This window comes from Pelecanus crispus, chromosome 1 (assembly GCF_030463565.1).
Source record: "Pelecanus crispus isolate bPelCri1 chromosome 1, bPelCri1.pri, whole genome shotgun sequence".
Classification (NCBI taxonomy): domain Eukaryota; kingdom Metazoa; phylum Chordata; class Aves; order Pelecaniformes; family Pelecanidae; genus Pelecanus; species Pelecanus crispus.
Genome location: NC_134643.1, coordinates 15,206,895 through 15,220,138, shown reverse-complemented (window position 1 = coordinate 15,220,138; position 13,244 = coordinate 15,206,895). Strand labels below are relative to the sequence as shown.

Here is a 13,244-nt window from a genome sequence, read left to right as displayed (position 1 = left end):
CACCAGGCCTGCTTGAATGAGGAGATGTCCTTATAGGCTTGATGAGACAGTCTATTTGTTGGCAAGCAGAGCACTCAGCTTTTTCCCTGCTCCTCGCCTGCCCGCACAGCTCCAGCACCCCATTTCCCCAAGACGCGGAGGCAATCCTCATTTTACCATGTTCAGAGGCTTCAGTATCCCCAGTTTTTCAGAATTCTCTCCCAAAAGGTCTGACACCCACTACTGCTCACAGACCACTAAATAAGCTCAGTCACCTCACCCTCTGGGTGGGGTGTGGGGTGTTAATGCTCTTACTAAAGTCAGCATCAGTGCTGAAACTCAGTTCAAAAACCTGCTCGATGTTCCTGGACTTGCCTTCCTCTCCCTTTGGCCTCCCATGTGCCTCTCGCTTTACCACTGGGGTACATGGTGGGAACAAAAGCTGGCAGCAGTGCTGGTTAAGGTCCTTTGCTTCTGATGAGTTAGGCCATGCCTCTTAGAAAGAGGCATCCAAACTTATGTAAAGACTTTAAGTGAAGAAGAAACCGCTGTAAAGATAATTAAGAAATGAAACTTAACAGGTTACAAATGTGTATACCTCATGGCTAATGCAAATTTGTGTAACTTCAGCTTCCAAACACAGCATTTGTCAAGTTAAGGAGCACTGCATGACTTGAAATCTCCCCCTGTAGGTCCTCATACACCATAATCTGTCAATTTTTAATCTTCTTTTGAATAACAAGAAATGTCATCCTTTTAGCTCTTCTTCTTTTATTCAAATCAGTCCTGAAACACTTTCTACTTTATAGTTGAAAGGGAGTCTTGACAGATGTTTGACCTGGACAGAGTAGGCACAGGAACCACTGTGGGCAAGGGTAGTCCCATTTTTTGCATACACATTTAAGGCCACATTGGACTTCTTAAACGCAGCACTGCAGTGAGAGCTCACATGCATGCCCATCTACCACAGCCTCTAATTTCTCTTCTAAATAACTGTTTTCTGTAACACATAATTTCCACAACTCCCCCATCAGTAGGACGCCTCCTACATTTTGATCTCCAGAAGTCTTACATTGCATTTGGTGTATTAAAATACAGGCTGTTGAAGCAAGCCCAGGTTATTATGACATCCAAATTAGTCTATGGAATTACCTATCCTTACCATAATTTATTAAATAAATAACTATGATTTATTAAACAAGTAATTTTTGTGTCACCTGCAAAGTTCAGCAGCCATGAATGTATATTACTTTCCCAACTAACTGTTAAGGATACTGAGGCTACAAACAAGATCCTTGTCTGACTCCACTAGGCACCCTGCTCAAACACTAGCGCAAGACCGGGTTTTTTTTCTAGCCTTCTGGAATTTACCCCTATACCAAGACCTGACAAACAGCAGTAACAAAGGCTCAAGAACATCCAGGTCAAGCCTTTTAAGACTCTTACATAAAAGTCACCTGGTCCTGCAGACTGATTTCAACTATAAAGGCAAACACCACCACAGCTGCAATGGAGAATTTCACCTCTTCATTCTGAAACAATTCCCTGTTTTAAATGAACTTTTAACTGTAGCATGTAATAACTTCTCTCTTATGGCTGCTTTGGCTCCAAAGAACTGGCAATCGAGTAATATGAAACCAGTTTTAAAAACTGGTTTAAAACAGGTCCAGGGAAAACCTGGGGAACCACAGAAAGACTGATACCCGCACCACATAAATCGGCAAGAACTATGCAAGACAACAGAGTATTTCAGCATGTGCACAAACATGGCATATTTGTGTGATGGAAGGAAGTGAGGAAGGTAGGACCAATACACCTATTTTAAGTCATTTTTCACAAAACTACTAGAGTTCTCCAAAGAAATAAAAAATAATGCATACTGTGGAAATTTTTGTTAACAAAGTCCACTTGGATTTCCAAAAGACATTTGATAAATCTGTCATTCATAAGTCTTAAAAAAACTAAACTCCCAGAGGATAAAAATAAATATCCTTGCAAGGATAAATAATTAGAAACAGATGGTAGGAGAATACTGTCAATTTTCCAAGCGGAGAGAGGTCAATGGTGGAGTCCTGCAGGGATCTGTGCTGGAACTTGGGAGCTGCTCGCTTATTTATAAATGAGCTGGAAAACAGGGTAAATGGTGAGGTGACAAAGTTTGCTGCTGATATTCATTCAGGATAGCTAAGATAAGGGCTGACTATGAAGAAAGACTTTACTATACTGAGTGACTAGGCAATAAAAAGGCAAATTAAAGTCAATGTAGATTAACAAATATGAAGTCATTTCTTTGAGGGGAAAAAACCTAACTACACAAAATGATGTGCTCCAAGGTAACTATTACCACTTCAGGACTGAGATCTTGGGGTTATAATAGGTAGTTCTGTGAAAACATCAGCCCACTGTTCAATAACAGTGAAAAAGTGAGTATTAGAAATTACTAGGAAAGGAACAAAGGATGAAAGAGAGAGTATTATTATGCCACTGTATAAATGGCTGGCTTGTCTGTCTTGAATATTGGAGTTCTGGTTCATGGAGTTCTGGTCCCACCACCTCTGAAAGGATACAGTAGACTGGAAATGGCTGTGGGCAGGGCAGCAGGGATGAACACAGGCATGGTACAACCTAACGACTAAGGAATGACTAAGAAACCAAAGATTCATCAGGTCTCAAAAACAGGTACTTAAGCGGACACAGCAAAGGTATAATCAGGACCAGCACAGGGAAGGTGTCTGGGACTCCCCTGTTCACAGCCTCTTCCAATACATGAGCTGGGGGGATCAAATGAAATGGGCAGGTACAAGGTTTAAAACATAAAAAAACCTACTGAATCTTTATACAACACATACTAAGCTGTGGAACTCCTTGCTCGGGGGCACTGTAAATGCTAAAAGTTTACACAGGCTCAAAAGGTGACAGAAGTCATAAACAAGAAATTCCAGCAAGACCTTTTAAATGCCAAGACTTACTTCAAGAAAGCCCTGAACACAAGTGCCGGAGGACAGAGAGTACCGAGGCCAAAATGAGCTTCACTGCTCTGGTGTTTCTGTGGGCTCATGTTACAGACCACTGTGGGAGATCAATGGACTAGGTGGGCCTGCAGTTTGACAAAATACAGAGGTTTTATGCTTTTTTGTTCAACTGTCCTCTTATTGTGGGCATGGGCTTAGGCATCTCCTGAAAAACATATATATTGGTTTCATCCTACTTGTCCATGGGACACTTCTATGCCTTTCTTTTGCTTTCTCTACTTTTCTCTTTGCTGTAACTTGCAACATCCTAGTAAAGAAAATAAGTAATGGCAAATGTCTAATAATGAAAAAAAATCACAATGACAGAACTGAAGTGTTTAATTTATTTAACTCATAAAGGAATAAATCTCAAGAAATATCTTGATTTGTGAGGTGTCTTGCAAACTTTAGAGGTAGGGTAGTAATGAGCAATAATACCTCATTCCTAACACTTTCACTAAGTGTTTGTGTTCATGCAGCTGCTCAAATTAGGTAAGTGTACGTGCAAGTGTTTCTACATATAATTTTGAAATTGCAGAAGGGGAGGCTAGGGGATAGAGAATGAGGCTGCCAACACTGGCTCTCAAGATATCAAGTATACCCTGACAGCGTTATGTACATGGCACAAAAAACCCAGCCTAAACCATGGCAAAATCATAAGGGAGTCTAATGTATGTTGTCCTCACGTACACAAAGGAAATAGCTTTTTTCCCAGGGTTTTTCTGCTTAATCATGTCATGGACATGATTAGACAGCAACAAGGATTGAAAATACATGTGTCCAAGATATTTTTTATCTTTTCCTTATTTAAAATACACCTCTTCAAAACAAGAGCTATATCATGCTGACAATTTATAATGACTCATGCAGGACAGAACGTGATCAAAATCTTTCTTTTAAAGAAATTAGTTCCTAAGCTTTTATTTGCAATCCTAAATCAAGCATGATACCACGTCGAAAAACCGCTTCTAAGGAGATTTAAATTACATCAATTTTAAGTATTATTATATGATCTAACTGAATGCTAACACTACTAAGGTACATAATAGCAAGCAAAATCAAAGCTCACATACTTGTTTATTTCACTACTTCAGGTTCAATTTGGTTCCTGTACTCGCAGAACTATATGCATTATGTAGATGACATTACTATATTGTTATTTGCGAGATAAGCATCTTAAGCTTATTGTTGCCTACTACTTATACTTTCAAAACAGTAAAATAATAACAGAAGTATGTCATATAGCTCACAGAAGACCTATCAGAACTCATTATAACTCTCTTGGCCTGCACATTTTATTCTGAGTTATCCTTCTGTCCCACGACCATTGCTTTCTTCTTCAAAGGATGCAACCCAAACCAATATGGATTTTCTGGTAGTTTTCTCTCCCTTTGAGGAAACTTCTTTGAGGTCATACAGAAGTGAACAGTCAGGTAAATGCTGAGTTAAGGTACAACATTCAGCAAACAACAAAGTCAGGCTCTTTCAACACCCAACATTGTTCCAGTTCTTCCAGGGCATTCATGTACAAACCAGGAAAGATGGCCAATAACCACTTAGCTATACATGTATTCCCCTATTATTTTAATTTTGGAGGTAAGCGGTCTGAAAAGTGATTCTGCTGCTGACTTAAAATTCCTTTTGTTGACTTTTAATGCCAACAGTATATCTACCAGCTTTGGAGATGACAAAAACACTGTGTTATTTTGCCTGAAAACGTCTCTTCAATGTTCAGCATGGTATAGACTGGTTGGGCTCCTGTAGATCAGCTGCATGCAGTGGTTTCTAAACATTATTATTCACCTGTGCAGAAATGTAGTAAAGGAATCAGATTCATTTCTATCTACCTTGCACTAGCTTCTGTTGGCATAAAGCAGTGGAACCATATAAATAAAACACCATTATCTCTGACGCTGAAAAGTGTAAGGGATTTGGAAATTATGCTGTCCTACTGCATACTGGACATGAACAAAACAGGCTGAGGATGCACCAAACCAGTGAATATTCATGCCACCTCTTACCAGAGGAGCCGTAAGGAAAGGAGACAGCTGAAAGCAAAAGTCCTTAATGGAGCAGAGGGGACGACAGCGGTGCAAAGATGAAACAGTTTGCTCTGCCTGGAGCCAAGTGACATGACTGTGTACAATTAATAAGACCATATCAGAATGCGTGTTACTGAACAGACAAAGTAGCCACCAGTATCAGACAGGATTCCCAATGCAGAGACAATGAACCCAAGCCTAGTCTCACTGGAATCAGGGAAAAATCTACCAACCTCAGGTGACTGCAGATCAATCCCCAAGTGAAAAAGAAAGAAACCATACGGAAACTTAAGCGATGGAAACAGCATAAATATATATATATAATACACATAAAAACAGCATCACAGAGTGAAATGGTTAAAGCTGTTTCACACAAACCAGAAATTTCCACTAAGCCTCATGGACTAGGTGGCAAATTGAATAATGCTGAAGCTGCTCGGCAAACAACTCAGAAGAATTATTGCTTGGAAACTGGAATGAATGTAGGTCAATTAAGGGGACTGAAAAAGTGATTGTGAGCCCATTTCGGAGACATTTTGCTCTTTTTGCCTAACAGATTATTCATGCAAAGCAAAAACTTCTCAATTTCAGGGTTTACCGGGAGGACAAGTAGAAGGTATGCTTTGATTTTAGACTTCTTTTTTTCCAAATTATTGAAGAATGGATCTTTTCTATCTCGCTAAAACTGAGTTTATTACTATCTCAACTCTACAGACCATTCTTTTCTCCTCCTCTGCCTCCCAGCTGGAGACAAATCACCAGTTCTCTACTAACTCCCAGGGAAAGCTGTGTTGCAAAATGCAAAAAGGGATGTCCTGGTGTTCTCCCTCCTTCTTACCATGCGCTTTCCCCAGGGAGACACTGGATATGATTGGGAAAGTCAAAGTCAGGAGACCTTCTGAGTCAAAACCAACAACTGAAATGATTTTTTTTTTTCTTTACACTCCCAACACACAGAGGAAAATAAACCTTGTGAACGGGGGGAACAGACCCCAACCAAAACTCATGCATCTCACATCCAACGACCTCAGCTGCCCTTCCAGTCGGCCAGCAGAAGACCTCGCCATCCCCTCCTGCTGAACCCAAGTGGGCTCTGCCTTGACCAGGTGCAAACCAGGGCTCAGGACCAACCTTCAACAGGCTGGCAGTTGCCTTCACCCACCGTCGCCCGCTCGAGGCGTCCCCACGGCCCCCACTGCCATTTTCTCCTGACCTTTAGCGACAGACCAAGCGCTGGAGGACAGCCTGGGGCCGCCGCTGCCCGACAGCCCTCGCCGGGGCTGTTCGATGCTCACGGGTGGGTTCGCAGTCCGAGACCGGAGAGTTGCTCGGGGCACCCCTGCTCCTCGGGGGGCTGCGAGGGGCCGAGGGCTGAGCCCGCCCTCGGCCCACGCTCGGGACCCCCGCGGGCGGTGGGGCGGCCCGGGGCAGGCACCGGCACCGCTCCGCAAGGCCGCCGGGGCACCCCGGCCCCCCGAGCACCCCTCCCGCCGCGCCCCGCACGCCCCCCCGGCCCGGGCGCCCCAAGTTTGTCCGGAGCCGCCCGTGCCCCCCGCGGGGCCGGGGAGGGCAGGGCCGGGCAGGGCGGCGCGGAGCACCCCCCCCCCCCCCCCCCCCCCCAGGGCCGGGGCCGCTGCCCCCACTCACCCGAGGTCAGCTGCATCCAGGCACAGATCTTGTAGACAGTGGCTGTGTTGCAGAAGAAGAAGAGGATGAAGCAGACGATGCAGGCGATGATGAGCATCATCGAGAGCCCGATGAAGAAGGAGGCAGCTTTGAAGGCTCCCGAGGGCAGGCTGGAGAAGTCCGTGAAGCTGCCCCGGCAGGTGAGTTCCCGGCTGAAGCCGTTGCCGATGCAGTAGTGGAAGAGCCCGAAGTAGCCTGCCTGCGGGGTGTCCACGCCGTCCCCGATCCAGTAGGGCTGGATGAAGCACACCACGTTGACGATGGCAAAGCAGATGGTGAAGATGGCCCAGAGCACGCCGATGGCCCGCGAGTTCCGCACGTAGTTGGTGTGGTAGATCTTGGCCGCCTCCTGAGCCGGGAGCATCCCCGCTGCTGCCGCTCCTGACGAGCCTGCTCCTGTCGCCGCCGTCCCTGCAGCCGCTCCGGGCATCCTCGCCGAGAAGATCCCCCCTCCCCTTCCTCCTCCTCCTTTCCTCCTCCTCCTCCTCCTTCTCCTCCTCCTCCCCGCTCGCTCGCTCGACGCGACGCGCTCCGCCGCCGCCGCTGCGTGCGAGAGCCGGCGAGCCCCTCCGCCCGGCTTCAGCGGCTCCGCGCCAGCCGCGGCGGCGGCGGCGGCGGCGGCACCGGCACCGGCACCGGCAGCGGCACCAGCAGGGCCCGCCGCCGCCTACCGCGCCTCAGCGCTGCCGGTCGCCGCGCACCGCCCGCCCGCGGCTCCTCGCCGCGCCGGCCGCCAGCCGCCACCGCGCCCGCCCGGCCCAGGCGCCCTCCGTGAGGGGAGGCGGCGGCGGGGGAGGCGGCGAGGGGCCGCGGTGGGCGGCGGGGCCGCTGCAGCCGGGGCCTCCCCTCAGCCCCTCCGCGGGCGGGCGGCCGCGGCGCCTCGCCCGGCCGGGGCAGCGGCTGCCCGGCCGAGCTGCTGCCGGCGCCGCTCCGGCGGCCTGTCCTGGCAGACGTGCTCAGGCAGCGGGTCTTAAAGTTTAAAACCCGTCTGGGGGTTCTTTTAAAAACCTGTGCGATCCGTTCCCTCACAAAGCACCGTCCGCCTTCAGCCGCGGGCTGTCAGTGCCGAATGCCCCGCTGCGGGGCGGGCAGCGGCCTCCTGCCCCGGCACAGCTGCGGCCCGGGGACGCTTGTCCCCGCCTGAAGCAACCCCCGCCGGGGCGAGGTCTGGGCGCTGGGGAAGGGGGGAACGGGGGGCTGCTCCCCGCCCGGCCGGCGGGGTGGCGGCCGTGGAGCGGCCGTGGGGCCGCGGTGGCAGCAGCTCTGGGGGCGAGGGGGCGCCGGTGGAGGAGCCGCTCCGCTCAGGCGACCTCGGCCTGGCACCCCGCGCGTTGACGTGCAGCAGCGATTAGCAGACATGAACGAGCAATCAGCACCCGGTAATCACCCCTCCTATGCCCGTGACACTTGGATTTGCGGCCCCGGGCCTACGCGCCGGGCCCGCGTCAGCCACGGCCACTGACGGCGCTCACCGGGCGCCCCGCGCGCTCCCCCCCGGGGCGCGCCCCGCCGGCGCGAGGCGCGGGCGGCTGCCCAGAGCGAGGCCGCGCCGGCTGCCAGGCGGGCAGGCTGCCGCTCGCGGCCGGCAGGGGGCGGCGCGCGGTGCCAGATCGGTGCCAGCAGCGCCCGCGAGGGGGCGGGGGGGGGCGGGGGGGGGGGGGGCGCGTCTGGAACCGCTCCCGGCGTCCATTAAAACATTTCTCGTTCGCTTCGGAGTTTGATTTCCGCCCCGTGACTGCCAAAAGCCAGGCTTAGCCGAACGGAGCGCGGACCCCAGCCCCTTCCCAAGGTTGCCGCAGAGCGGCGAGGGAGGGGCGGCACCGGGCAGGCGGCTGCCGGGCCCCGCGCTCCGGCCGCGGTCAGAGCCCCGAAAGCCGTGGGCGGAGGCGGGGAGCAGAAGCGGCGCCGCCTCGGGCCGTGCCGCTGCTGCTGCCCTGCGGGCGGGAGCGCTCCCCTCTCGGGGGGCGGGGGGGCACAGGATGGGCTCGCTCAGGCGCGGGCAGCCTGCGCCCCCAATACTCACGCCTGCCTCACTTTCTCAGGGAGGCGGGTCCAAGCGCGCAAACTACATCTAAAATTCCTGGAGCTTCAGTGCCCGCCGAGGGTGCTTTGTCCAGCGCCGATGGAGGTGCCCGCGGGTGCTCCGCTACCTCACCTTGCCCCTACCGCAGCTGCTGCACATGGCCAGGCTGCTCCTACGCGACTGAGCTTGTTCCAGCCTGCCATGGCAGGAGGGGTGACGGTCTCTCCCTTCGGCGCTCGGCCCTGTTCTCCAGGCTGAGGCTAGCTGGGCCCCAGGGCTCGGTGCAGGACGCCTGTCTGCTGTGCTCCAAGGGGCCATCGAGTGTGGAGGTGAAGACAACACAAGCCAGACCTAGAAGGCAGGAGGAGGCCTGAAGTGGCCCAAGAGAAACAATAGGGTCGGAGGTTGGAGTGAGGATTGGGCAAAACGTTCTGAGAGCTCAAAAAGAAAGGGAGGAAGGGGTCTGGACCAAATGAGAGGTTTAGGGATAGCGGACCTGTGAATGTGCAGACAAGGAAGATGAAACCTGGAATCAATATGGCAGGAGGAAGAGACTTGGACCTGGGAAGGAGCCAGGAGAGGAGAAATGAGGTGCTCTGCAGAGGAGGTGCACCAGGGGAACTGGGGAGGCAGAAATACTGAGCCTGGAGGAGAGGCTGGGGGGAGCAGCATCAGACCGGGGTAGGGAAACGTGGGAGCCAGTGTGGGCAAAAAAGGGAAAGGCCAGAAGCAGAGGAAGAGACTAGGATTCTGCTGACAAACTGAGTAAAAAATTGTGGGAAAGGACAGGTGATTACCTGTGTCCAGGCAGTGGCTGGTTTGGTTGTCCGAGGATGTCCTCTCTGGCCTCCGGCACCAAAAGGGCACAGATTTCACATGGACTCTAAGTGATACCACCAGTCCTTCAGTTTAATGCATCAAAAATGTCTATTTTTGGGGGGCACCTGAATCAATCTGGTTGTGTCCCTCTCTAGAGCTTTGAATCCTCTAGTCTCACTCTTCAGTATCACAAATTTCTTGAGAATACCTCAGGAGGCTTTTTGATGGTTCTTACCACAATTATATGTGTGCTTCATAGTCTTAGAAAATATCATGTCTTTATGAAATAGAAGGTTGGTATATTCTGGACAGAACAGTTAAAAGGCAGCTGGGACCTCATTTCTCAAAGCAGAGCTCCCACGGATTTTGGTTGCAGCAGTTCTGCAAACGAGGCCTCAGAAGGAGCCATACTGAGTAGCTGCTCATCTATAAAAAGTTTTAAGCATATTGCCTGGCATCACAGAAGAATTCTGTGGCAGAAGTAGGGATGGTCTCCAGCTTTTCAGGACAGCTTTCATCATCTTAATCCTCAGAACATTATCCTTTCTCTCCAACAACCTGTTGTATGTCCACTATTTTTCTCCCTGGGAATTAACTGGGTCCCCGCCCTGTGGCTGCCATCTAGTCTCATCTAAAAAAGTCAGAGTCTTAAGCCGGGATTTTCACCAAAAGCTTCTTCAACAGGTGAAATGGGATTCTCATCATCCTGATCTTTCTGGACAGCAGATGCTGTCTCACGCACCTGATAAGGCAGGATCCTGTTTACCAATTAGCACATGAGCATGCCACACAGAACAAAGGGGATGTAAATCAAGTGGCACAGACAGCTCTGGTTTTGGCACATCCTGTTCAGTACTGGATTTTACAACTGTAATATTGTTTTTAAAGACATTTTTGTGTGCATGTGTGGTTATAGAATAGGCAAGTTTAACGAGAATTTATATAGTCTTTAAAATTATACTTTGTGCCCCAAATTGGCCTGAACCATACTATTGATCTTTTTATCTAACCACAAATGTGCTCATTTTTTTGTATACGAAGATCATTACATAAAACACAAAATAAAGCTTGTTATTTGGTTAATGCTTCTAATCACTTACAGCTCTTCTCTTGGGAACTAGTCAATTATTTGCAGTGGTGGAGCAGCAGTGGAGAACTGCTTAAACGTTTTGTTTGGAGCGCTATGGGGAAGGGCTGTATGTTGTGCTGAGGAAGCCCTTGGATACGGTGGGTAAGAACAACAGATGAATGCAGTTGCCGGGCCGTGGGCGATGTCTGGCAAGAAATGCACATCTGGGAATTCATTGATATTCATGGGGTGTGAAACTAAGAGAAAGATAGTGGGGAGAAGGAGTGAATGCATGGTTGGAGAAGGGTTAGCAAGAGAGGGGACTTAAGCAGAAAAGAAAGAAGCCTGTGAGGTAGTAGGAAGTTATGCTTTAATGAATAAATAGCAATAAAGGTGTCTGACAATGAATGATCAGTTTTGGTCGGGCTGGACCCTGCCAGGGTGACAGTTGAGGGAACTGGGAAAAACTGTTGAGTTCATGAGAACGTGCCCACACAGACACACGCAAACTTCCATGGGAGGGAGATGCCCCTGTTCAGGCACACGACTGCCTCTCACCCACCCCCTCCCAAACAGTTTCCCACGTCCAGCCCTCTTAAAATGCAGCTCTGCCTTACAGGCTTTTTTTTTCCTGCTGCTTCACAGAGGGATCTAGCTGCCAGGTGGCTTTTCATATCTGTAGCTGCATCTAAGAGAACATGAACTGCTCCACTTGTCTGTGACTTTCCTCCTGGGTTCCTGTGGTATCACTGGCTATCATGTTCACCCAAAGTCTATCAACAACTGGTAATTTCACTCAGCCCACTTAAATAGCTACATATAACTATTACAACCTTTTAACATAACTGATACGGATATGTCCAAAGAACACACTCATCTAATTTGGACTGGACTAGATCCTGAGGCTGGAAGGGGAGGAAGGAGGTAGTCTCGAGGCTGCTCCAGCTTGTGCCCCAGGATGTGTGGGGCACCCAAAGCAGGAGCTGCAAAAGCAGAAAGCCTCTCCTCTGCTCCCCACTTCCCTGCACTCAGTGTGAGCTGAAGCTGGGACAACGCTAAAGGCCAAGCAGGCATTTTTGTGCCACTTCACTCGTAACTGAGATAGATAACCTAGGCATGTTTTGGGCTTGATTACAGCTTAGCTGGGTGCCAGCACTAGTAGGTAGCATCTTAAAACGCGCGTCGGTCCGGATCAATTTTTCCCTTGCCCCACATTGTCTGGAGCCGGCTGCAAACAGTCGCTCGTGTGTTTACCCGGAGCAGCAGAGTGATTCCCTTTAAGCCTGAGACTGGACGGCGGAGGGAGCGCTGGGAGCCCAGGCAGTCCCGGTGTGCAGCCCCGTCGCCATGGCAACCCACAGCCTCGCCACTAATGAGCACTTGCTGTCTATCAAAACGCATTAACTTTTACATTATGTCTTTTTTATTACAGTTTTTGCACATTTTGGCTTCCTTTCCCCCAGGGGCCTGGCTGCACTGGTGAAATGTTCCTTCTCGGGGAGTGGGAAATGGCATTTCTTTCTATTTCTGTGTTGTTTACAACTGTGGGAGAGGCACAGCAAAGGGCTGGAATTACTGTTATCAGTGTCAGTGCAACTGCTGTTGCTGTCACTGTTTCAGTCAGAAATGGTCCAATTTAGGCCTACCTTAAAAACTGGAGACTGAGTATCTTAGAAGATTTGCCCCACTTCTCTTGAACTTAGTCCTGCTCTTGTTGGTGATAGCAGAGGGGGAGTCCTGTAGGGCGCCCATAAAGGAGGACAGAGCCGGGAAGCGCAGCATGGCCATGCTGGAGCCGCATCCCAAGCAGGCTGCAGGACTCAATATCCCAAAGCACTGGGGAATGGGGGGCAATCATCAGGAAAATGTCACATATTCCAAAGTCTACCCTGAACCAAGGTAGTTGGCTGCAAATGACAGAAGTCCACTTCAGTAGACAGAGAGGGGGCTGGCGGGAGAGTGGTGGTCAGGCAAGAAGCAGTGGCTGCAGTGAGGGGGAAAGGGTGTGAGGAAGGTGAGAAGTAGCTGGGTTGTATGCGGAAGCAAAGATTGAAAGGAAGAAAAGATCCCACCAGCCTTTCAAAGAAAAGCATGGGAATGGAATTAAGCAGCAGGGTTCCCAGTCACAGCAGAAGATTGGACTTCATAACCCAGAATATGTTCCTCTGCAAAAAAGCAGGATGAACAGTGGCTGTTGAAGGGGAAAGCAGGTGGGAGTACAGATGAACCTGATGAAGCAAGTACAGGGGAAGTGGGAACATAGTTATTGAGATCCATGGTGAAGAAGAAGAGATCTTAGCGCACTCTGACACACAACTCAGCTAAGACCTGCTTCAGCTTCCTTCCCTCAGCCTCGCTAACTTGGAGGAGTTGCAGAACAACTCTGAAACACGCTGGCTAAAATAAAACACTTTATGGGCCACTTGGGAGCTTGGGATCTAAGCTTTCCAGTCCCTGCCCATCAAGAAATACTTCCTCTCGGGGCCTGCTAAGCTATCTTACAATGCCAAGGGCATTCTGCATGGCCCACTGCAGCATCTAGGGCTTCTCTGAGCAAGTCATCTCCCTCCCAGCAGCCACCACACAGTGCAGCGCTCTGCCTCACTAGCACAGCC

The 13,244-nt window shown here is 50.1% G+C and overlaps 1 protein-coding gene across 1 annotated transcript in view; it reads right to left on the bottom strand.

Annotated features, from left to right (window-relative positions):
- Positions 1-7,148, bottom strand: part of LHFPL3 (LHFPL tetraspan subfamily member 3) — a 197,030-nt gene extending 189,882 nt beyond the window's left edge. Inside the window, exon 1 of the mRNA XM_009484255.2 lies at positions 6,680-7,148. Coding sequence (XP_009482530.2) covers positions 6,680-7,148 — 469 coding nt within the window. The remainder of the gene's footprint in view (positions 1-6,679) is intronic.
- Between the last annotated feature and the right edge of the window lie 6,096 nt (positions 7,149-13,244).